Source organism: Natrix helvetica, assembly GCF_964273705.1.
Source record: "Natrix helvetica genome assembly, chromosome: 13".
Lineage (NCBI taxonomy): Eukaryota > Metazoa > Chordata > Lepidosauria > Squamata > Natricidae > Natrix > Natrix helvetica.
Genome location: NC_138557.1, coordinates 2,892,945 through 2,919,439, shown reverse-complemented (window position 1 = coordinate 2,919,439; position 26,495 = coordinate 2,892,945). Strand labels below are relative to the sequence as shown.

General features: G+C 45.0%; 1 protein-coding gene and 1 long non-coding RNA gene across 3 annotated transcripts in view; one reads left to right on the top strand and one right to left on the bottom strand.

The window, feature by feature from the left end:
• The window catches only part of SDK1 (sidekick cell adhesion molecule 1), a 363,040-nt gene extending 340,745 nt beyond the window's left edge, over positions 1 to 22,295 (bottom strand). The window contains exon 1 of one of the 2 annotated variants that reach the window (XM_081965817.1): positions 21,577 to 22,295. In XM_081965817.1, coding sequence (XP_081821943.1) covers positions 21,577 to 21,835 — 259 coding nt within the window. In that variant the 5' untranslated portion in view covers positions 21,836 to 22,295. The remainder of the gene's footprint in view (positions 1 to 21,576) is intronic. The other variant, XM_081965816.1, reaches the window with a different exon arrangement.
• The window catches only part of LOC309398705, a 203,741-nt gene that overhangs the window by 7,323 nt on the left and 169,923 nt on the right, over positions 1 to 26,495 (top strand). The gene's annotated exons all lie outside the window — the stretch shown is intronic.

Genomic DNA, 26,495 nt, shown 5'->3' with positions numbered 1-26,495 from the left:
TTACAATAATTTATAGGAGAACAGTGTCCTTAGGTGCAGAGCTGAGTGAGTTATTAGGGACTTGTTGCCATGCAGGATTATTATAGATTTTTATGAGTCTACAAGGGAGTTGCAAGCTCTTTCCTCACTGGACCCAGACTCCCTCTACTGGACTTCTGCAAAAGAGATCGTTTTGTGCAGTGTAAACTAGCCAGCTTAGAGACTGTCCCCCCCAGCTGCAGTATGTAACCTCTGAGGGGAAAAAAGAAAAGAATGTTTCCTGTTTTATTTGAGTGACGGCTTTGCCCGCTTAGCTCCTGCAAATCATTCTCGGAAGACAAATCGAGTGAATTTATCTACTCGCCAGCCAAATGTGGTTGTGCTAAATTGCTTCTGGCTTCTTCATATACATATGGCTCATAGAGGCACTCATAACTCTTGGCAAGGGTGATGGTTTTTTTTTTAATGTTACAAATGAGATTATTCAAAAAGGAGAGACTAACAGAAGAGAGAGAGAGAGTCCCGAAGCCCCTTAATTGTGAATATCTCCCCCTATTCCATGTCTTTCAATGCTCTTTTTGGGAGGGGGAAGGGGAGATATACCGTTATTTTATTCGACTGGCTGTACCCCTAGTTCTCTTTAACTGCATTTGGTGCGTAGCAGAGATAGCACAGCCATCTCCAGAACTTTCTCCTTTGAACTCTCAACTGGAAGGTTGCATTCACGGGATGCACTGAAGCGTAAACTACACAGCTACTTTGTGTGCCTGATGTGCAGCCTCAGCCCATATCTACAATACAATGTTCTGTAAGCCTAGAAATTGGAGCTGGCTGGCTAAACCACATTTAAGTGATCTATGGGTTCAACCTATCGCATAAACACAGCCTAACACTTGAACCGAGTTTCCACCTAGATAGAAAGCAGTATCTACTTCTCCTGGCGCTTTCAGAAAAGAAAAGGGAAAAAAAAAGCCCAATCTCTGTAGCAGCTGTATAAACACTGATTTTTGCAGCGGGAGTCAAATAAACAACCCTGCACATTGCATTGCTCTGGTTTTTGAGCTGAGGACTGCCTATGCTGTACCTGGAGCTACAGAGCAAGAGAGAAGCCACCTCTGCGTGGACTCTTGCCTGCTTCTGCCTTAAAAAGGGCACACTGCAATTTGGCATGGGCCAAGCACTGGTGCAAAAGCATCAGCGGTGGTTAAAAAAAAAAAAGAAAAGAAAAGAAAAGAAAGAAAGAAAGAAAGAAAGAAAGAAAGAAAGAAAGAAAGAAAGAAAAAAAACACCTTGCAACTTGGCTACCCTGCAAAATTTGGATGGCACAAATCCAGTAACTGCAGGGAAGACCGAAGGCAAGGTGTACAGTTCGGCCCTGATTTCAGAGGCGGAAGAAAAAAAACCACAACTTTGTTCCAACGGGAAGTCAGTCTTATTGATGCTGCAAATGTTTAAAAAGGTATAATTAACACCAGGTGTGTAAATACACAGTCCGTTCGGTGTTGCTATGACACTGCCAAGACATCAACGTTTTTAACAGACGAGGCTCAGATGGACACTTAAATGCCAACTGTTAAGTAGGATGATTGCGGAGGGATTCAGTAGTTCGCAATTGGTTATTTTTTTTGGGGGGGGAAGAATGATTTTACAACCCGGGAGGCAAAAAAATTATCTTCCATAGTTTGATTAGCTTTTTTTTTTGTTTTTTGTTTAACTTGGTGAATTTTGACAGTTTATTCACCCAGCCAATGTGGAATTGCAGGAGAAAGTTTCCTCCTTCCATTTATCACATTCCTTGGTGATAAATGAACTTGAAGATTTGATATTTTGACTGAAGTAGAGAAGACTGTTTAAGTATTCTGTGCTTCTGTTTCTTTGAATTAATTTCAAATGGGAGTCATAACATTAGAGACAGACCGAACTTCAATCATACCATAGATGTCATTCTAACTTTTTTTAAAAAAATCATATCTTGTAGACTGAGCTTAACAAAAATTATCGTGGTGACCGACTCAGCATTTTTTAAAATTGCTTCTTATCCTCCATTCAGAAAACAAATAGTTAACGGCTGAATTAGTCATATCCTTTAGAACGGGAAACAACCTACAGATTCAGGACTCTGCATGCACATCCATTCTGGAAATGCAATAGGATTTCATCATTTTTTTGGCTTCCTGGACTCTTTTTTTTTAAGCAGAACAATGGAAACAATTATTTAATGTGTGGTTCCAGTATTGCTCATAAAACTTCTTTCCAGTATCCTGGCAACGTAGCAATGCTAGGGAATTGCAGAAGTGAGTCACGGTTATCTTCAGCCAACTGGAAGAAGAGTTAACTTCAAAGATTACCTTAGCAACCTTTAGACTATATTATTGTTTTACTACTCCCGAGAATAAAGTACCTTTTGCATTAATAAAATGGAAGGGAGCACAGTCAGGTTTAAAAATGACAGAGTATTTTGGGCCCTGTTACATTTGCACTAAACTAGCTATTACTCTCTGTAGCAGGATGGCTTGTCCAAGGAATTAGTCTCACTGACCAGAAAACTGGATTTGTTCATTGTTTTGCCACATGTTGAAGCCTTATGAATGGAATAAACCATGTGGCTAGTTTTCGAGAATATGCACATTCAACAAATAGAAAATTCCTTGTATTTAGAAAAGAAATTAGATGGGTATGATCTAGTTCAGTGTTTCTCAAACTTGGTGACTTTAAGTCCTGTGGACTTCAACTCCCAGAATTCCCCAGCCAGCTATGCTGGCTGGGGGATTCTGGGAGTTGAAGTCCACAGGACTTAAAGTCGCCAAGTTTGAGAAACACTGATCTAGTTGGAGAGGTGTTAGACTAGGAATGAATACACTAAAACATGGGGGATCCAACTTTGGCAAGGTTAAGACCCGTGCTGGCTGGGGAATTCTGGGAGTCAAAGTCCACAGGTCTTAATGTTGCCAAGGTTGAACCCTCCTGCACTAAAGGTTTAGATCCAGCCTTCCTCCAGTGGGGCAGGCGTGGCTTGGAGGGTACTTGTTTTGTGCGCCTTGATTACGCAGATAATAAATAAAATAAATGATCCATTTTGCAAAGGCAAAAACGTCTCCTAGGAGACATAACCACAGCTCCTTGAGCTTCTTCAACCAAATCACCCCATCCCATCCCAGCAGAAAACAAAACTGCTTTCAAAAGCCACAGTTGCTAAGTTAATGGTAAGAGGCATGGTGGCGCAGAGGTTTGAATGCAGGATTGCAGGCTGACTCTGCCCACCGCCAGGAGTTCGATCCTGACTGGCTCAGACTCAGCCTTCCATCATTCAGAGGTTGGTACAATGAGGACCCAGATTTTGGGGGGCAATGTGCTAACTCTGTAAATTATTAAGAGAGGGCTGTAAAGCATTGTGAAGCGATATATAAGTCTATGTTCTATGGCTATTGCTAATGCACCAGCATGTTCCTAAGCACTTTTCTGCCTTCAAAGCCCTAAAGCTACACAGCCCTTAAGTGTGTGTATACACACACACACACACTCACAAATAAATATGTCTCAGGTAAGAATCTACACCAACAGTGATCTTAAAAGCATGATTAAAAACCCTTTTGTTTCTGGGGAGCCGACATTAAAACCAATTAAATTGAAGGAAATGTTTATTTTTAATCGGTTTCAATCCAGACTGGAATTGCACCTCCTCCCACTCATCGGTGCTATTGGGATTGATAATTCTATGGGCTGATTAACAAAGAATACCCCTGGCCTGGGATTAGAGACAAGCGATCTGCAATGATGCTTGATTGGCAGAGGGGGAGGGGAGGGAAATTGGCCACATGCCCACCCAGCCTGCCCCTAGCGAACCCCTTCTGTTCATGCCAGCCAGCTTCGAAGGGCAGCCGAGGGATCCCGAGTGCTCCCCAAACAGCCTTACTCCAGGGCCCTAGGGGAAATTGAATGAGGAAACCAGTGAGCCAATTTTACACGGCATCAGATAAGCCTGTTCCTAAAGGAATAACTGCTGACAGCGCTCAGCATTGGTGTCACTAGTTCCTTCCCTACAACCTGGCCAGGTCAAGTAGCCAAACGTTTGAGGGATGCTTCCTACTTGGTCTGCAAACACCTGCCTTGTTGCATTCATCCCATGTTTTCACAGTCCACAAGATACTACAGGCACTCAAGTTACATGAGGTGTGTGCAGATGCCTTTTGTTTGAGTCCTCCTGGCAGCTCAAACAGTTTCCTTATGCCAGCAGCAGAACACGTAGCCCAAATCCTATGAGCTGGCACCTCAAGCACTGGGGTTCACGGGATCTTTATCCTGCCCACCTCCCGACAACTAAAAGCCAGCCCTGCTTTGAGAAGGAAGAGTAATGATCGTCTCGGCTTGGTTCGACAAGACTGTAAACTATGATGCTTTTTTCATCTCAAGGCAATTCTGGAAGCCAGGATCAAAGTGGAGATAAGCAAGAGAAGGGAGGAGAAAACTGTCCAAGTTAATATGATGAAAACTGACAGCTCTGCTAGAAGGCCTTGTTAACATCGCAGGCGGTACAGCCTTCCGAAGGTTGCAAAGACTCTTTTCAGCTTCTTAACTTCCTGACCATTTTCACCCTCCTGGCATCCAGCCGTTGGAGCCACTATTCTGCTTGTGAAAATTGTGTCGGGTGTTTGGGGGCAACTCCTGAAAACGTCCTGCCTTCAGAGTCGGGTTTCCCTGCATCTGGAAGACCACCATTTTCAATAGCCGCAGAACGAAACATGCCAGACGATAATTAAAGCTGGTGTGAAATGGTGGTTTTTTTCTAGCTTGCTCGAGTTAAGTCGAGCCTTCAAAAAAGAGGGGTGTAAAAATATCTACAGACCCCTCACATCCTGGACATAAATTGTTTCAACTTCTACCCTCAAAACGACACTCTATAGGCACTGCACACCAAGACAACTAAGACACAAGGACAGTTTTTCCCCGAACGCCATCACTCTGCTAAACAACTAATTCCCACAACACTGTCAATAATTTACTAAGAATGTATTACTATTATTCTTCTCTTCCTTCCTAGTACCTATCCCCTTCCACTTATGACTATAATCTTGTTGCTTTTATCTCTACAATTTATATTGTTTTATTTGTTTCCTAGTTTTATTTGATTGCTTATTTAGTAACCTATATGTATTACTAGGTGTTGTATCTTATGATTCTTAATGAATGTATTTTTTTTCTTTCTATGTACACTGAGAGCATATGCACCAAAGACAAATTCCTTGTATTGGCCAATAAAGAATTCTATTCTATTCTATTCTATTCTATTCTATTCTATTCTATTCAAGATGCTTTAAACTTCTCAGGTTTGAAATATGTCTTATGAATGCATATTGAGATAAACTGAGGTATTAACTTGGTTTGTTTTCAATACTTCAATATTTTCCTTTGCTGCCAGAAGGATTTTGAGATTGGGACCTAGTTTCATTGCAAGAAAAGAAAGTGAAGGCAGACAATGATTTTCTTGCACTAATAACAGGGTGCTTGTTCTGTTAGCGTGTAAGAAGGAATAGGGTAGACATGATAGCATTATTCCAATATCTCAGAGGTTGCCACAAAGAAGAGGGAGTCAAGCTATTCTTCAAAGCACCTGAGGGTAGAACAAGAAGCAATGGGTGGAAACTAATCAAGGAGAGAAGCAACTTAGAACTGAGGAGAAATTTCCTGACAGTGAGAACAATTAATCAGTGGAACAGCTTGCCTCCAGAAGTTGTGAATGCCCCAACACTGGAAGTCTTTAAGAAGATGTTGGATAGCTATTTGTCTGAAACGGTATAGGGTTTCCTGCCTAGGCAGGGGGTTGGACTAGAAGACCTCCAAGGTCCCTTCCAACTCTACTATTGTATTGTATTGTATTGTAATCTGCTTACATGAATATGTGATAGAAATCAATCTTGGATCCGAATCTGTGGTAAACATTGTTAGATTGGGTAGTGGATAGGCACCCACAGGCTTAATGGTATTTAAAGCGACAGGAGGAAGAAAATAACAAACGCTAAGGAATTGTCTAACTATACTCAAAAAAACAAAAAAGGAGCTACACTATGCTATCTAGAGGGTCCAGTTTGCTGCACAAGGACTGGAGCACCCAAAAAGCGTCCTGTAGGGCGACTGAGTTTTTTAAAAATGAGCCTCTGAGGAGAGCAAGGGGCGGAGCTACAAGAAATTCGAACTCAGTCCTTGGGCAGCAAGCTGAAGTTAACCCGTGCTTGGACACTCCAAGCAGCGCCTAGGAGAATGGGTAGTGGATAGGCACCCACAGGCTTAATGGTAACAACAGCTCTTTATTAAGTACAACAAGGGAGAACAATCCAGCGAAGGTTGAATCTGGCAAAAGCCCTTTTATAGGGAGCTGTCAGACCCTTCGACCAATAGGATTAAACCTCTGTTCCCGCCGGAAGAGAGGACCTTGGTGGAAACCACTGCAGTTAGAGCAAGTATCTAACAAATATCATTACCCTCTGTGCTCAACTTTGACTGACAGCTGGATACCTCCTATCAGTACAAATTGACAGATGGGGAAATAAAAGCTGGAATATGTCATAATTTACCACATCATCAGGCCTATTTGTTTCAGGTTGCAATGATTCAGCAGTAAACAGAACATGCCATTAAGTCAAGATGAATGACAACCAGAGATTCCATAGCAGCAAGCATACAACTACTTTTTAATGCGTTTTAGAGCAGTGGCTTAGGAAAACTATAACTTTGCTTTGAAAAAAAAGAAAAGAAAAAGAAAACAGTGCACAGCTGGGCCAAAATATTAGGCTCTGCTTCCATAGATTTTAATGCTTTTAAAAAAAGTGATTATAGCTGCCAAATTTTCAAGTTGCTGTAGACTACCGTAAGCCCCATTAAATACTTTTTCTAGATGCAGCAGCTCAGCTCATGAATATTTTAAGCACATGAGTGTGATGTTCCGTTGAAGTGAAAGGAGTCTATCACTTCATCCGTGTTGCCCACCCTTTGCAACACTTAGGCCATCACAACAAATGTATCATGCCACAGAACGGAGATTGTGTTCATTTCTCCCAGGTTAAAAAAGGGAGACCTTATTGTCATAAAAGAACCACAGCAACAACAGACTCGTGTAAAGGAGATGGATGTTGTGGCCCACGGTTGGTCAGTGGAGCTGGCAGCAGATTCGGACAGTGGGGAGGTTGGGGAGGAACATGGGCCAGTCCTGGAGTCTGAGGAAGGCTCAGAGGAGGGCTCTGCGTCAGAGGCAGAGAGGGGGCCAAGGCCATCTGGTAGTTATGCGCTGCCTCTGGAGCCTCCGGAGTTTGACATCAGGGAGGCAGAGGAACAGGGGGAGCCTGTTGCCAGTGGGCGCATACACAGAGCTTCCAGAAGGCAAGAACAATTAAGAAAAATGGGGCGACTCGGGAGTAAGGCTTGGAGATGATTGGCCCCTCCCATAAGACATAAAAGAGGAGCCAACGGACGTGAGCCTTTGCTAATTAGTTCATCTGGTTGGTTCAAGCTTCTGAGAAGTTCCGTTTGGCTCTGTGCTGAGTTTGGCCTTGCAAAACTAATTGGCAATTAGGTCTCTGGCAGCATTTCAAGAGAGATAAAGGCGGGTACTTATCAACATTACCCTGAATGAACATTACCCTGTGGCAACTCGAGCAGACGTCTGTCGGAATCTTCACAGACTGTTGGGGAAGCCGTGCAGGCTGTGACTAACCATAATTCACAGCCGTATAAATAAAGGAGGGTTTGGGGGACTAAGATTGCAATTTATGCTTTCTCAGGAAGCCTCGGTCAGAACACTGGGACGGTAGACAGCAAATGGATTCCAACTGATTGCATAAAAATACACAGGTAGGTTCTCGACATGTGAGAATTAGTTTACTGATGGTTCAAAGTTGCAACAACACTGCAAAAAGAGACTTACGACCGTCCTCATACTGACAACTACTGTAGCGTCCTCAAAATTTGGGTGCTTGACAAGTGGAGTGTGTTTAGGATAGTTGCAGCATCCCTGGGTCATGTGGTCACCACTTCCAACCTTCCAAGTAGCTCAGTACAATCCGTTTTAAATAATTAAACTAGCAATTAAAGATTTAAAAAATGACAAGTATGATGAAGTGACGCGCATGAGGTACAAGATCAAATAAATCCCCCATGCACAGATTTTAACCCGAGCTCTGTTTGCTACAACATTAAGCTGGTTTCCTACACAGCATATGTTTTTTTTTAATGCTTCTATGAAGAAGGGAACAAATAGAAAAGGGAATGGAATAAAATTACCATATTGCACAGCAGTTCAAAGTAGGCATCCCCAAGTGATAAACACTAGATTGGCAACCATTCTGGGCAAATGGGTGATAACATATTGTAGCATCAATTCTTGAAATTTTACAAAACCCCTGGGACACCTGGAATTGGTCTTCTCTAAAATGAAGGATGAACATGTGTTGCTTTTGGTGTTCAAAAAAGCTTCCCATTGACAGAACATCTGGCAGGGGGGAATTTTCAATACTCAAAGATCTGCCATCATCCTAAAATAATATTAAGAAAAGAAAAAAAATATTAAGTATGACTTATCTACTAGGAATAGAGACGAAGGAGGAGGAACAACAACTAATTTTCAGAGACGGGCACTATAGGTTTCCACAGAGTAACCCCTAGCCAGATTCCCCCCCCCCCACTCTCGTTTAACTGACATGGACAGAAATTCTATCGAATGTCACAACCTGTTTTATGCTTAAGTATGCAAGAGCTGCTTTCTTATCTGAAACAGAAGTGCTTACATTCCAGCCAGTTTTTAGGAATGCATGAAAGAAGAAAACCTACACTTCTTGATCTTTGGTGTCACTTGTGTTGTGGCCAGCAGAGCTGGCAGCGGAGTCAGACAATGAGGAGGTTGGGGAGGAACATGGGCCCGTCCTGGAGTCTGAGGAAGGCTCGGAGGAGGGCTCTGCATCGGAGGCAAAGAGGGGTTCAGGGCCATCTGGGAGTTATGTGCTGCCTCCGGAGTCTAACATCAACGAGGCCGAAGAACAGGAGGAGCCTGCTCCCAGTGCACACATGCACAGAGCTGCCAGAAGGCAAGAACAGTTAAGGCAAAAGGGATGACTCGGGAGTAAGGCTTGGAGATGATTGGCCTCTCCCATAAGACATAAAAGAGGAGCAAACTGACATGAGCTTTTGCAGGAAGCACCTTTTGTTCGTTCTGGTCGGTTTAAACTCTAAAGCTCCATGTGACTCTGTGCTCTGGTTGGCCTTGAAAAACTAATTGGCAATTAGGACTCTGGCAGCGTTTCAAGGGAGATAAAGGTGGGTGCTTATCAGGCTTACCCTGAAAGACTGTGGCAGACATCTGTCGGACTCTTCACAGACTGTTTGTGAATCATTACGGGCTGCGAATGAACATAATTCACAGCTGTTTAAATTAAAAAAGGGGGTTTGGGGACTAAGCATGTGATTTTTACTGTCACAGGAAGCCTAGATCAGAACAATTTTAGAGGTCTAAAACCAAATAAACGCTATCACCCCAATCATCTGCATTAATCCATCATAAAAATAAGAAACAGGAAGAAAACCGAATGGATTCACCAGGCCACTCTTCACCAATCTTGACAGACTACACAGGATCTCTCAGTCAGATGCAACAGGTCGAGAGTTGGATGGATCATGCCCAGCATCAAAGCTGTAGATTATACTGGATAAAGTTCGCCAACAAAACAGCCACCCAACCCCTTCCTTTTTGAGGGAAGTTGCCAGAAGTTAAACTGTCTCAATTCTCAGATTTGTTAAGATATTTTGGGGGGGGGGGGCGGAGGGAGATAACAAAATATCCAACTGTGTGAAGAGCCAACTCTGCCCTTATCTTAATGACAATTCTTCTGTAATAAATGCCAACTTTGAACAACCGACAAAATCATTAGGCGCCTTCAAATTATTAGCCTTTCAAACATGCGGGTTGTCTATAATCATCTCGAAAATTAACAATCCTCATCAAGTGAAGATTCTAAACCCACCATGTAATTTTCTTCTTATCTGTAGCAAGTAACAACTACCTGCAAGGAAGCTGCAGGTGTTCCCCCATTCCTTTCTCTAGAAGTCCATCTTTGCCTTCACCTGCAAAATTTCCCCTTTCCTCTTAGAAGTTGTAAATTTAGCACCTACAAGGAGAGGCGGCTAAGGCAGATGGCAAGAAAACAACAACAACAACAATAACCAGGATAACAGGAACACAACCAGAGGGTTGCTGCTTTTTAGGAGTGATCTTTTTAAGGGGGAGGGGAGGAGTGTTGAAATTAAATTCTGGGAGAGTGAACAACCTGCCCAGATCTTAGAAATATTTCCCCTGTCTCTTTGGAGAATGCATTTTCTCTCCCTTGATTTCCATGCATTTGCAAAGTTTGTACACACGATTTATGTCTTTGCAAAAGGCAAGGCACTTGAGCAAATGAATTCAATTGTGAAATACCTAGTAGGGGAAAAAATGTAAAAACCTCGCACCATCGCAGAGCTACCTGACAACTGTCCCTATGAAAATCTAAAGGGACACAAGCTGTCCAGTTAACAACGCAAATTGCAGATTTAATTCGAAAGGTTTCAGCTCAGGAGAAAAGAAAAAAGATAGGAAGAAAGAAGAAAGAGGAAATTGGAAAGGGGAAAGGAAAGGAAAGAAAGGAAGTGGAAAGGAAGGAAGGAAGTGGAAGGGAAGGGAAGGAAGGGAAAGGAAAGGAAAGGAGAAAGGAAAGGAGAAAGGGGAAAGAGAAGGGGAAAGAGAAGGGGAAGGAAATGGTCCAGATGTGGCTGGGCAGAGGAAAACTCCTGGCTGGGAGGAACAGAAGGAAGCTAAGACTTACTATTTCTATCTACAACAGAATATAATGGCAACGCAGAATGGAGAAAGAAAGACAGATTAAGGAATGTTTTCAGGGAGGAAGGGAGTGAAGAGGAAGGACGGGAGAATGAAACTGAGGCACAGATGGACAAAAGGATGGCCCTCCCAGGTTGCAGGGCAAATCTCTTGGTAAAACAGATCCCTGAACTTGGGCAGGTGGAAAACAGAACAAAGGGCAATGAGGAAGAAATAGGTGTAAATAATAGGAATGGATCAGGTTGCCGGACAGGCAAAAGACATCTTGGATATTTGCGTGCTGTGGTGTGGGCTGCACTCCAAAAAGCAGACAGAACTAAGACTGCACATCGGGTGTATATACAACAGGTGTGTATATAAAGGTACATTCATACCTCCCAAGAGAAGATCCTGCCTCCACTCTATTGTATACCTCCCGCTACCTTAGCTCTTTCATTGTTGATTTTAATGCCTTTGTGGTCTTAACTGTTTTAATCTTTTCTAATATCGTTTTATCAGATTGTTAAGCCACCCAGAATTGCGTGACAGCAAGATGGATGGTGAGTAAATTTAATAAATAAATAAACACATCCATCATTGGAAACGAAAAGGGTGGCGTGTACACTAATCATAGAGTGGGAGCCATCGGCATCTGGAACGCCGTGGGAAGAAGATCTGTTGCTGGACCAAACATTTACAGTCTATAAAACCTTCCTGCTGGCTTGTCCCTTACACCCTTTTCTATAATTAAAGCAAAAACTATCACCCTTCATGTCAAGCAGGAAAGCTCAGACCTACAGGTGAAGTGATTTACTGCTGTTCATGCATAGGAATCTTCTCATCAGAATCAGCCCTTGCTTGGCTTTAGATAAGGGTCTAACAAGGAAGGTGAACTTAGTTCGCTTGTGACTACGTAGGGATTCTAGGCTAATTCCTCTTTTCACTCCACCTGCAGGTTCTGCCACTCCTTCTCCTACAGATCTTGGGCTCCTTAGGATTTCAAAGTTCATAATGCCAAGAGATCAGTTTAATCGGTCGCATTCCCTCATTACAATGCCCCCAGGGGTGTTTTTCCAAAAGACAAGTGGTAAGGTTTTTTCCCCCCTTGAAAACGAAGAAGCGAAATGTTTTCAAGGGGAAAAAACACCCCAGAAAGTCCAATTGCCTTTTGTAAAAGCATGGGACATGCTTTGGGACATCATGACCTGGGTGAGGGAGAATCTCTCTGAAGTGTGAGGGCACTTAGATAGATCTAGAAGTTGGAGGTAGGTTTGTCCTATTTTGTATGAAAGTAAGGTGGTTGTGGTTTTTCTTTTTTAAAAAAAAGTATTTACAAGGCTGTTGAAAAAATATGCAAAGCCCCTTCTAGGGGAATTCACATCTTTTTATGTATGGGAAAGTAAGAGCGAAGCGGAAAAAACAGATGGAGCTCCTTCGATCCTCAACCTGACTACCTGCATTGCCAAGCTCGAAATAAACCAGGTGGAAACCCTGCCAATTTCAAAGCAGCGGTAGAGATATTATGGGCTGGAATCAGAAGTAGATGAGTTGTCAGTTAGACACAGGGGTGGAATTCAGACAGTTCAGACCGGTTCAGGCGAACTGGATGCTAATTTTGCATCTGGTTCGCCGAACCGGTAATTGGAAGGACTGGCTGGCCTCGCCCACCCTGATCTGCCCCTCCCAGCAGTCTCCACACAGCCCATTCATCATGCCAGGTAAGTCCGCACGGAGACTGTAGGAGGGCAAAAAATGGGTCTCCTAGAAGTTCTGAAAGTCTGGAAATGGGGTTGTTTCTGGCCTCTGGAAGGCCTCCAGAGCCCAGGGAGGCCATTTTTGCCCTCCCAGAGGCTCAAGGAAAGCTTCTGGAGCCTGGGGAGGGTGAAAATGCCCCCCTCCACTGTGGTACAGGAGGCCGAGTAGGCCACACACCCCATGGCCACGCCCACCCAGCAACCAGGCAGAGAACCGGTTGCTAAAAATTTTCAATCCCACCCAATTAGACCACAGTGTCCCAAAATGCTGAGCAATGGGACAGAGAGGCACAAACATCAGGATTGAATTAAACTCAATGGGGAGGAGGGGAAAAGCAGGCCTTCCCTTTTCTTATACTTCTGTGACTTCAATTTAAGTCCAGCATTCCAGGTGTTATTGCCTAGATCAGTGGTGGCTAACCTTTTTTGGCTCGGGTACCGAAAGCACGTGGGTTCCCACACCCATAATTCAATCATCCCCCCATGCGCCTCCCTGTGCATGCACACATAATCCTCCTCTCCACCCCCATTTGGAGCCTAGTAGGCCTCACTGAAGCCTCCAGAGGCTGGAAACAGTCCGTAGATAGGACTGTTTTCCCCCTCCCTAGGTTTGGAGGCTTTCCTGAAGCCTGGGGAGGAGGAAAATGGCCTCCCCTAGCCCTCCAGAGGTCCTTCAAAGGCCTAAATTTAACTGGCCGGCACACACATGCGTGCTGCAGCTGACCTAGGGTAGGGGTCAGCAATCTGCGGCTCTGGAGCTGCATGTGGCTCTTTTATCCCTCTGCTGCAGCTCCCTGTTGCTCAAAATATGCCTTACACCCGCCAATGTGCGACACCCGCTGGAATGCGATTTCTTGAGCTTTTCAACCCCCGGTAGGCCAAACATGGATAAATCCAAGAAAAGGAAAGTTTCAGAAGAAAACAGAATGTTTAATTCAGGGGTGTCCAAACTTGGCAACTTTAAGACTTGTGGACTTCAACTCCCAGAATTCCCCAGGGGAATTCTGGGAGTTGAAGTCCACAAGTCTTAAAGTTGCCAAGTTTGGACACCCCTGGTTTAATTCAACTACATATGCTAGTTTTGTGGCCGCCCAGGAAATAGTCAGGCAACGGGAAGGTTTTTATGGCTCCTGGAGTTTTCTTTTCTGTGGGAAATGGGCCCAAATGGCTCTTTGAGCGTTTAAGATTGCCGACTCCTGACCTAGGGCAACAGCTCACGTGCCCTCAGAGATGGCTCCATGTGCCACCCATAGGTTCGCCACCACAGGCCTAGATGAAGGCTTGTCTTTAGGATGGTTCTGGGATAAGTGCTCGTTCCTGATTCAGGGGACAGGAGCCTGGCCATAGAGACCGTACCAGAGTGAATAATTCTGCCTATTCCAGTTAGCAGATGGCTTGGCAGCAGACAAAGAATATTAAAATGGTGGGTCGTGAAAGCCACAATATTCTGAAGGAGCGTAATGAAAAGAAAGAGGGGGGAAAAAACACAATCGGTTGTATCTGAGTGAAATTAAGTGTTTTTAGGCGAAGCTTTGAAAGGGAAGCCTTGGCGCAATTGGCTGACTCGCTGAATGCCGTTAACCCTGCTCTCTCAGATCTGATACCAAACGTCTTTTCATTTGGTCTCACAAGAAATGTTATTATTTGCCTTTTAGAATAGACCGCGTTGCCTCCAGCCAAAGCTGCAAAAGAAGTACGCAGCTGTCAAAACCTGTAAGTTTTAAAAAAAGAAAAAGAAGAAGCATGCTGTATTCACAGAATGATGAATGATCGGAATACTGGATCAGATTGTTGTTCCTGCCGAATCGCTTTCTATTATTGCATATTTTCTCTCTTTTAGGAAGAAGAATAAACTCCAGGCTAACCAATACCATTGACTGAGTTGTGTTCCTTGCGCTTCTCTTGTGTGGAAACTTCAAAAGGGTTTTCCTACGTTATTGGTGTACGGAGTCACCAAACCGCTATCTCATTTTTCATGATCAGACAGGGCTGACCCTTATCTGTCCCTCAGTACTAGTATCATGTGGAAGTCAGAGTCCTTTTTGTTTTCCGACTTGCTCATAAGTCAAAATAAAGAGCAGATTGCCACTGGAAAGCATAACAGAGCTTAAGCAGGAAGAAGTAAAAGTCCTCTAGAGGTGCTAAAGTAGAAAACAGAAGAGGGGAAGGATTTCCTGTCTAAGTTTATTGTTCTTATCTTTGGTGAGATAATAAATACAATGCACTTTCTCGACGATGACAATACATCTGTCTTAACCATCCTTCTCCTCAAAGTAAAAACTAAAATATGTTTTCCATCAGGTCTTCAAATTCATCTTGGTTACAAGGAGAAAAGTTTCTTTGTTACAATCCAAGTGTGAAATTCGTTGTGGTTTTTTTTTAAGGATGCCAATTTCGACATTTCCCAAGGCAACAAATTGCTGGTGCTTAATGGAGAGGCCAACCTCAAGGAGCTAAGTATTTCCATCTGTCTTCCCCAATGCCATCCCTGGGGTAGCAGCAGTGATACTTACTCCGAGATCAGATACTTCCCACATATCATCCTTCCCACATGTTGGCAAGGTGAAAGAAAGAATTCCAGGCCATTTTGGAAAATACGGTTTCCCGAAAAGTTGTTGCCAGTGTAACACAAATATATACATATATACATACAATTAAGACAGCAAGGGGAGAGTTCTCCTGTGTATTGTAAAGCCCCCTCCCCTTAAAATTCCTGATCTAGTGATTTGCAACCTGTCAGGAGAAATTTCCACAGTCTTTCTACACTCTATCGTTGACTATACTGTGACTTCTCAAATATTTCTCTGTGTTTGATGGATGGCAAGTTTGTAAACTGAGCGTTATATTGGAATTCTTCATCCCCTCTAGGTTAAATGCTGTTTCTCTTCTATGAAATTATTAAAATTAGCACATTTTGCCAATGCTGCCAATTTATAAATTTGATGTCTTAAAAGCCCCATTGTCACATAACAATATGTTCCTCTTCCATCGGGGGGCGGGGGGGTTGGATTCTAATAAAGCACACGGAACATTAATCTCACTTTAAGTATTCAGCTCTTTATACCACTTTAAATTAAAGATTTGATCAAGTGTCATAAAACCTTGCACCAACATCTCTTTAATCTAAGGAAACCTGGCAAGTTCTCTTTCTTTAAACATTAAAGTACTCTTTTACATTAAAGAATGCTTAAAGCTATACCCTGTGCTTTTATTTCTCTAAAAAAAATGAATTCCACTCCTATTGTTAAGTGCCAAAGAAAATAATTTGTCTAGGCCATCTTTCAATGCTTAAAATAATGCTTATTATTGAAAAGAATATGTTGAAAGATGTCCTCTGGTAAGATATGCCTTTTCCCTTCATAATTCTATTTGTATTTAAGGAAAAAAGGATTTATGAGCTAAGGGCAGCTCCTTATTTGGGCCTGGTGACTCACAGGAAAAAAAGGCAGCAGTTTCAGACCAGGTAGGTGGCATTTAGGATGTACAAGAACTACACAATTGAGCCCCAAATTCCTCTGGCCAAGCAAGACAATAGCTAAGTGAGATTTGCCCCCATTTTACCACCTTAGTTGATACGTGAATCACTGCAGTTCTTAGGTTAGTGACATGCTTATTAAGTGACTGGCTTCCCCACTGACTTTGCTTGTCAGAAGTTTGCAAAAGAGGATCACGTGACCCCGGGACACTGCAACCATCATCAATATCAGACAGTTGCCAAGTGTCCAGATTTGGATCATGGGGCCATAGGGAGGCTGCAATGGTCATGTGACAAAGGTCATAGGTTGCTGTTCTGAGCTAGGCTTCCCCCAAAAGCACAAAGCAGAGTCCTAGTCCAAACAAAACCCCTTTTATTAAATGAACGTGAACTCCTCTCATTCACATTCAGCAAAGGCCTGGCAAACAGTCTTTCAAAGGAATATTTATGACCACAGACTTTATCTAGCTTGGAAAGCTGCTGTGTAACTATTTTCCAAACAAGGTGCTGTGCAAGGAAAGACTGGGCACAGAGTCTCTGAGATTCACGGACAGAGCTTCACACTCCTGAAATGATTCTAGCAACTGAACAAACAAATTGTTTCCTGCAAAATCCCCCTCCCCTTTCGCTCCTCTTTTATTTCCTATGGGAGGGGCCAATCACCTTCCACCTGTGGCTTTACTCCCAAGTCTACCCTGATTTCTGAGCTATTCTTTTCTTCTGGCAGCTCTGCGCATGCGTGCACTGGGAACAGACTCCAGCTGTTCCTCTGCCTCACTGCTGTCTAGCTCTGAAGGCATCTGAGAATTGCCAGACAGCCTCAGCCCTGTCCCTGCCTCCGACACAGAGCCCTCATCAGAGCCTTCCCCAGCCTCCAGGACTGGCCCATGCTCCTCCCTAACCTCCTCACTGTCCGACTCTGCTACCAGCTCCCCTGGCTGCTGCTGGCCACAACACGTGCATACTCCTTCAGAAGACTTCTTAAGTCAACTTCTTGAGTAGACCCTTGTAGTCCCACACATGGTTGGTTGCACTAATTATATGGGGAAGTTAGTAGGGTTGCTGAGTTGAGACAGGGTTGTGAAGAGTCTTTCCTCTACTGGCAAATTTAAAGAGATCCCAACGGACGCGCTGGATCACTTTAAATCCAGTTCAAACCATCTCCCTACTTTCCAGTCCTGTAGCCACCTTGCCTCCTTTATCTTGAATTCAGAGTTGTAATTTGCCGGTTCTCGCCCAATCCATCACAGCCCCTCCCCCAGGACACTGTCAAAAGACCTCCCCACCTCTCCTAACCTTAATCCAGGTAGAATATTGGGGTGGTGGAGACATTGAGCAGCATTAGCAAACTATGAGCATATTGTGGTTTATTAGCAAACTACCAGCGTGTTGTAGCTTCCGTTGACTACTTGTTATTTGATAACACTGATAATGTGTTAATTATTGTGAGGTGATTAACATATGTTGTTCAGGCAAGGTGCTTCAAAGGGAATGATTGAGGGGGCAGAAAAGCATTCGTGATAGATAGTTAAATAAATACTTCGAGTCCCTGGATGACTGCTTTCAGCAGGTCCATGTACAGGCAGAATGGCAGGGATGAAATGGTGGGGAAGCTGTGGGTCTCTCCAGCTCATATCTTAGGGGTCAAACAGAATTCCACCATTGCCATGCCGGTGGGTGGTTTCACAGGGAGGAATGGCACTGCCGTAACAACAGGGCCTGCCCATCTCAAACCAGACAACCCAGCATGAGTTCAAGAGAATCAACATCTCCATGCCTCTCCCTCAGGGTGGAAATAAATCTTAATAACCAGCTTCCTCCAAGCACACTTATAATTGGATAACCACCTCTTTCTCTTCTTGGGGTGGCAATAATGGGGTATGTGAGGTCACTAGGGGAAAACAATAACACTTAGAAGAAAAAAAAACTTCTGAAAAAGTTGAAGGTTTAAGATCTGTGTGTACGTGTGTCTGTGTGTGTCTTCAGGATCTGTCACTTGTAATCACTTTTAAATTTGACCTTCTCCATTTTATAAACTGCTTCCAATAATCTCCCTTGTAAGACTTTGTATAAAAGGCCTCTGGGCAATTTGAACTGTAGATCCAATAAAGAAATCCCCATAGTCATTTGGGGGGAGGGGGGAATCTTTTTGGACCAATCAACAAATTGCACCCAAAGTAAATTTGTGTATGGGTCTGTTTCTTGTTTGTAACCTGTTTAGTAACAATGTGTTTAATAGCTTTTTATGTAGGTGATTAATTTGTAGCTGGGCCCATGCTGAATTGTTACATTGGGCATGTTTGTACTACATTTCTGGAAGGAGGTTACTTTGTATGAAAATATGCTCACATTTGCCAAGGAAACAAAATGAAAAGCAAAAACTATTCGAAAAGTCAGTAAAGAACATGTGCTAATTTAAGAGAGAAAGAGAGGGAGAGAGGGAGAAAGGGAGAAAGGGAGAAAGCGATGCACTGTAAATATTCTGGGAAATATAAATGCTGAACTATCTCTGCTTGAGACATGTAAAACCAGAGGGGGCTCAAAATTATTCATTGTATCTGACAGCTGAAGTTTTGTCCCACTGATCTCAAACTCTTTCAGATGCTAACGAATAGCAAATTAACATAATCTCACATTCAGTTCACTAATTATAACAATTATGAACAATTTACCAACTTCAACATTGTACTATTATAGCCAAGTAGAATTGGCTATATAATATATAAATTGAAGATTTCAAAACCAGATTACAAACAGAGCAGGGGTAGTTGTTGTTTAAATAGGGTGAAAGTCTTAAATCCTATTAAGCATTAAAAAATAAGGACCACCTCAGTCTCTACCTGTAAATTAGCAGCCCATTCAAGATGTCCAAGCAAGCCAAAGTAAAACCTCCAAGGTCCCTTCCAACTCTGTTATTCTGTCATCTGTCATTTATATGAAACAAGATAACCATGTGAATGCTCCAACACTGGAAGTTTTTAAGATGTTGGATAACCCTTTGTCTGATGTGGTGTAGGGTTTCCTGCCTAGGTAGGGGGTTGGACTACAAGACCTCCAATGTCCCTTCCAACTCTGTTGTTCTATTCTATTCTAACTAACGCCACTATGTCCGAGAGAAGCAAAGTTATTATCTCCCATCTTGAAAACTTCAAATAGTATTGATCGATGGGAAAGGTATCCTACCTCAAGAACTTTTGAAGACCTGTGGACTTCAACCCCCCAGAATTCCCCAGCTAGTCATGGGGAGTTCTAGGAGTTGAAATCCACAAACCATAAAGATGCCAAGTTTGGACACCCCTGATCTACAGTACAGGTAAAAAGAATCAATGCAACCTAATCTAGAGCAACTAAAAATCGTTTTATCCAGTGCTGCCAATGCCCCCAAATTAGGATGAAAACTCTAAGCTATTTTGTCATGCGATTTCACTTCAGATGACAATCTGCACAATTGAAAAAATGCTTGACTTTTCCCTGAAAAGGATTTCTTCCACTTCCTTTTGCCCAAATGCCCTGAATTAACATCAGTTTCACACACACACACACACGCACACAAAGGCCGCCAGCTCTGAAATAATGAATCGTTTGCCAAAGCCACCATATTTATTTGATTGAACAATTTGGTGATATCCACACATGTCTGGTCTCCCTTTGAAAAGAATTCACGCAAACTTCTAGTGACATACGGTCCCGAATGCCACAGGCCTTCTTTCTAATACTTGAAATGAGTCTTAAAAACTAATGACACGTACAAGATGTTGCAGGCGCCAATAAATAAAGTTTATATCTTAAATAGTCTAGTTTTCGAGATGGGGCATGAGAGCTGCTTGTCCTGGACTTATTAATAGCTTAGAACAAGATTTTCAATGTTGTTGGTCTGTTTATTTTGAGTTGCTATAAGAAACCCATAAGAGTCCCAGGCTCCTGACCAATTCAGGCATTTGAAGTACCAGCAAAATTCCAATCCTTTCGTTTTAAGGGACAAACTTTCATTGTGCCCTTCTCTTTGTTGAAAGATTCAATCCTAATCATCTATGTAAATCAACTTTATGGGGACAAGGAACCACAGCCTCAGGATCTGAACGTCATGTTTGCTGCATGCTCTCCTCCATCAGCGCTATGAAAGAAATGCTCAGTAATAAGCACTAAATGAAGTGGTCAGTTAAGCACTGGTCAAAATATGTTAGCAAGCTGAATCCCTGGCCCAGTGAGTTTTAAGGGCTTCATATTGATATCCCCTTGAAATGTGATTTCCTGGCCTGGCAGTGCATGGCCGCTGACCATTACAAGTGGCCTTCGCTCAACATTATTCAGAAGGTCACTCATTATCCAAGCCATAACATCACACTACTAGAGGAACATCTTTCAATAAACGAGAAACAGCAAGTCTCTTTTTTTTCCCCCTTAAAGCTGCAGAACACGGAAGTTTCCAAAAAAAATAAAATAAAAACTTCTGGCAACATAATCCAGTTCCTAAGTACATTTTAAAGCAATTTCTACTGAACACACCAACAAGGCTTATTTCCAAGTTATTGTTTGCACCAAGCTGAAGACTTGTTTTGTCTTGACTGCTCCCAAATGCTCAGGTCTTATTAGCTAATCAGGGAGAAGGGAGGCTCATGCCTTTCTCTAGGGAAAGTTACTTTCACTCTTCAACCAGAGGAGAGAGAGACAGAAAACAACACCCGAAAGGTCATTTTAATTGATTCAAGCCCGCGCACGCAAAACTGGCTTCACTGCGGACGGCGAGAAATCTCGTTTAAATATCCGTTCAAATATTTATCTTCCCAAAGGTCATGATGGTATTTATCCAAAAGAAAAAGAAAAGAGGGGCGGGGAGGGGGGGGAATAGTACAAAATACAAGGGAAGAAGGGGCCACTTTCACTGAAGGGATGATTTATGAAAGGATGGGGAGGGAGAAAGCTTGCCAATATTTGGCTTGGCCTTTCGCGTTTCTCGGGCAAGAACAGGATGGGGGGGGCGTTTCAAGTTGGGGGGGCAAGCTGGGCACGAAGGCCGGGTGGGGAAACTTCCACGAGGAACGGAACTCGCCCTCCCCTTCTCGGGGGGGAGGGCAGGCGGGGGCTACTGGACTTCGCTCCTGGCCGGTTCCCGGAGCCCCCCAGCCAAGAGCGGGCTGGACTGGACCTCCAAGGCCCAGGAAACGCGCCGGCGGCCAGCAGCAACGCCCCTCGTCCCGGCGCCTGGCTGGCTCGCCCACCACCCGCTTCTCGGCTCGGAGGGGACCAGGTTCACCGCTGCAGAGAGGCTGGGCTTAGCCCTCCGGGGAGCGCCCCTCGCTCCGCTCCAGCCCCCCATGGCCAGTCCGCTTGCCCGCCTGCAGCGTCTCGGGTGGGGGCCACCAGAGTCAGCATCCCCGAAGCCACCCGGTCCCGGCTGCCTGTTTCCCGCCGCCTCTGGCTCCGCTGGGGCTGAATTGCAGATTCATGCCTGGCGCTGGCAAAGTGGAGCGGAGGCAGCTGCGGGCACAGGCGGGCGCGGGCGGGCGAGGCGAGGTGGTCCCTCGACCGCTTACCTTGCGCCAGGGCGCGCCACGCGTGGAGCTGGATCCAGAGCAACGCCCACCAGCCCGGGCAGCGGCGGGGGAAGCGGGAGAAGCCGCCGGCGCTTCTTCCTCTTCGGTCTCCGCAGCAGAAGTTTAACTTTATCCGCGCCCGACCGTTGCTCCGCCGGGGAGAGTCCCGGGCCGGCGTTCGGCTGCGCGTAGAGTCCCGTCGGGGGTCGGCGGAGTCCCGGCGAAGTTGCCCCGGCCGGGCAGAGCCTGGTGCCCGCATGGCAACCTGGCGGAGGGCGGACGGAGCCGCTGGCGGGCAGGCGGAGCGCGGGGGTCCCTCGGGCTGCGCCGTCGTCCCGGCGGAGGGGCAGCTTAGTCGGAGCGGGCGCTGGCGGCTCCGGCGTGGACCTGCTCCCTGGTTGCGCCGGCTAGGCGAGCCCCGGAGCCGGGCGAAGCAGGCAGTGGTGGCAGTGGCGGCGGCGGCGTCTCCATCTCCTCCGCCGCCGCCGCCGCCGCGGCGATCGCCTCCCTTCCCTGCTGCAAGGCTGGAGGACGCGGCGGCTGGCGGCTGGCACTGCCCTGCCTGGCGAGGAAGAGGCGGCGGCGGCGGGGACTTCAGCCTTGCCCTCCGCCTGGCTTCAGCCCTGCCTGCTCCGTTCTCCGGGGCTGGCGAAGTTGGCCAAGTCCTTTGCGCCGGGCAGACCGCTGCCGGGATCGGACTCTCCGGAGCTGCTGCTGCTGCTGCTGCCGCCGCCGCCGCCGCCGGAGCTCCTGCGCCTCGACGAGCCCCCAGCCCTGCTTCCACGCGCGGGGGGGAGCCGCTCGCTGGCGCCTTGCCCGGCTCCGGAGACTGGAGGAGCCCCGCCGCCTACAGGTGAAGAGCAGCCTGACTGGAGCTGGAGGAGGAGGAGGAGAAGAAGCCGCCGCTGGTGCTGCTCTATCCTGCAAGCTGCGCCACCAGCGATCCGCCGGCGGGAGGAGGAGGAGAAGGCGGCGAAAGGAGACCTGCTCGAGTTTCCCTCCCGCGGGAGAAGCAGCGACGCGGGCGGAGGGGAAGCGCCCCTCGTCTCCCCGCCAGCTCCGGGGCGGGGGAAGCGCGTCCGTCGGTCGTAGGGGCGGGGAGTGGGGGAGGCGGCGGCCGGGGAGGTGGTGGCCGCCCCGAGGCGGGCTCGGTCTGGGCTCCGGCGGCTTGGCTCCTCGTGCACGAAACCCTTGGAAGAATCTGCCAGGACGAGAAGAAGAAGAAGAGGGGGAAAAAAGATTGAGACTCTCGTCACAGCAGAACGTCGCCAAGCCGCGCGCAGCCCGTTTGGAATCCTTCGCAGCTCCGGGGGCTTGCGTGGAAAAGGATGGGGTGGGATGGATGTGGAATAGAACAGAATGCAGGATAGGATAGGATAGAATGCAGAATAGAATATGGAATAGAATGCAGGATAGAATAGAATGTAGGATAGAATCTAGGATAGGATGCAGGATAGAATAGAATATAGAATAAATTGTAGGATAGCATAGCATAGGATAAAATAGGATGCAGGATAGAATAGAGTATAGAATAGAATATAGGAGAGCATAGCATAGAATAGGTTAGAATGCAGAATAGAACAGAACAAAATTCTTTATTGGCCAAGTGTGATTGGACACACAAGGAATTTGTCTACGGTACAGAAGATCTCAGGGTACACACATTCAACAAAGGGATAGACTAAGCATTCACAACCTCCTGGTTTTTAGCCTTAACAACTAGACCAAAATGGTGCCTTTTTTTGGAGGGGTCCTTTCTGTTCTTCCATCTCTCCATTTCCCAAATGGATGTTTTCACCCTGTGCTCCTCCCTCCTGGCCTTCCTTTCCCAACCTTCTCGCCCCCCCCCCATCTGGTTTTTATCCTGAACCTCCTTTTCCTTTAGTATCTTGCTAAGAGAGTTGTTGGATACCAGATGGGCTGCAAATAAATTTTATAAACAAATACATGAAATAAATAAGAACACACACACACACACACACACACACACCTGCCCTCCTATTCTATACTGCAGGGTGATTGTGAAAATTAAAAAATAAAATCACCAAGAGATTTGGAAATGAAACCCTTGAGAGAAGACTGAAAATTTTGTTTTATTTCCTCAGCAATGAGCTGCAACCTGAGAGACCCCTTCCCACCATTTTAAGGGGGTGGAGGGTCTCTCCAACACCCTCCCCCACGGAAGCCCCCTCAGAGCCTCAAAAGCTCCTTCCAGGGAGCCCTAAAAGAAGAGGGGAAATTTAAAAAATCTCTCCTGTGGGTGAATAGAGTTAATAGGAGTAAACAATGGCTGTTGTTCAGATGGCTTTTGATAGGTTTCCATTTCTGCAGGGATAAATAAAAGCATTTAGAGACAACACAGCCGCAGACTCGCCCTGGGCACCGTTTGCACGTGCACAAAACGCCGTTAAAGTGATGCCTGCGTTCATGCATGTTACATACACGCGTGTAACAGATGCGTGCATGTTGCATACACGCATGTAAGATACGTGCATGTTGCATACATGCGTGCAAAAGGGACCGCATTTAGCCTCATGGACCTCTTTTATAGACCTACACATAGATGGATATAGGCACGTGTCTGGGGTAGCGGGCGCCTTATGGTCGTGTGTGTGTGTGTGTGGACGTGGGTTTAGACTTTTTTTTTACACACTTTTTACTGTCTTTACTGAGGGGAGCCGGGAGCAGCACGTCCGTCCGTCCATCCACCTCGCCTGCCAGCCTCCAACTAGCAAGAGCGCAAGATTCTTTCCCGCGCAAAGCTCGCGCCCCGGCCCTATCTCGGGCGCTACTCGCCCGCTGATTGGACAATCGAGAGCCCGAGGGGCGTGGCGGGGACGAGCCGCCGCTCTTTCCCTGCCTAACGGCTGAGAGGGGAAGGGGGGGGGAGAAGAAAGAAAGAAAGAAATAGCGCGCGCGCCTAAGACCCGTGCGCCTGCGCGCTGCTCTCTCTCTCTCTCTCTCTCTCTCTCTCATCCAACCTCTTCGAAACTGTCCCGCTTTGCCAGCCGTCGGCTCCACCGCGCCACCTACCGGCTGGCAGGGAAGCGACGGCGACGTCGCGCGGAGGAAATTAGTAGTAATTATGAAGATGCAGCTGCGCCAGCGGTGCAAAACGATTGCTTGTGTGTGTGTGTGTGTGTTTTGCAGGACGGCGCGGGAAGGGGGGGTGGGGGTGGAGAAGCGTTCGTTTTCGCAAGGAGGAAGAGGTCAGGTTGGTGCAATGGTGGCCCTTTTCAATTTGATGTCCTATTACTCCATGCTAATTTTATTTTATTTTCTATATTACCATATATATATAATTTCAAATTCATTTTTTAAAATTTATTTTATTTCAATTTTTATTTTTAAATATTATTTTAAAAAAATTTTAAGCGGGGGCTTTCTATCGGGATACCTTTGCGGCTTAGCATGGTAAGGAGGGTGGGTGTGGGTGGGATGTCTTGAGGTGGCAGGACATTTATCAAGACCCTGGTTGAAGAGACATAGAACACAAATCAGCAAACAGAACCAGAACCAGTTGATAGATTTCATACACACAGAGAGAGAGAATTTCAGTGAGCAGGGCTTATTGTATAACCACAACTGGAATTCATACAATATACCGCCTAAATCCTATTGGGTAGACCCGACACACAATCTTAAACCCAACCTAAGAATATTATAGATAGATAGATAGATGATAGACAGATAGATAGATAGATAGATAGATAGATAGATAGATAGATAGATGATAGATAGATAGATAGATAGATAGATAGATAGATAGATAGATAGATAGATAGATAGATGATAGGGAGATTGATTGAGATTGGATGGACCGATGATAGATAGATGATAGATGATAGATAGATAGATAGATAGATAGATAGATAGATAGATAGATAGATAGATAAATAGATGATAGATAGATAGATAGATAGATTAGAGAGATAGAGATATATAGCGTTAGATAGATAGATGATAGATAGATAGATAGATAGATAGATGATAGATAGATGATAGATAGATGATAGATAGATGATAGATAGATAGATGATAGATAGATAGATAGATAGATAGATAGATAGATAGATAGATAGATAGATAGATGATAGGGAGATTGATTGAGATTGGATGGACCGATGATAGATAGATGATAGATGATAGATAGATAGATAGATAGATAGATAGATAGATAGATAGATAGATAGATAAATAGATGATAGATAGATAGATAGAGAGATTAGAGAGATAGAGATATATAGCGTTAGATAGATAGATGATAGATAGATAGATAGATAGATGATAGATAGATGATAGATAGATGATAGATAGATAGATGATAGATAGATAGATAGATAGATAGATAGATAGATAGATAGATGATAGATAGATAGATAGATAATAGATAACACGGTGGCTCAGTGGCTAAGACACTGAGCTTTTCGATCAGAAAAGTCAGCAGTGCAGCGGTTCGAATCCCTAGCACCGCATAATGGATTGAGCTCCCGTGACTTGTCCCAGCTTCTGCCAACCAAGCAGTTTGAAAGCACGTAAGAAATGCAAGTAGAAAAATAGGAACCACCTTTGGTGGGAAGGGAACAGCGTTCCATGCGCCTTCAACATTTAGTCATGCTGGCCACATGACTGAGAAAGAGCTATCGATCTGTCAATCCTTTCCGTGTCTGGGCCAGGTGACCACGGAGACGTCTTTGGACAGCGCTGACTCTTTAGCTTTGAAACAGAGATGAGCACCGCCCCCTAGAGTCGGGACCAACTACCACATACGTGCGAGGGGATTTTTTGACTATTATGCAAGATGCCCCTAGCTGTTTCGTTTGAGCTCTTCTCCACTATCCTGCTTCATCTCCGGAATTCCCCGCATACCAAAACCTTCCTCGATATTCCGCGTATGTCCGTCCGTCCCCCATCCCTCC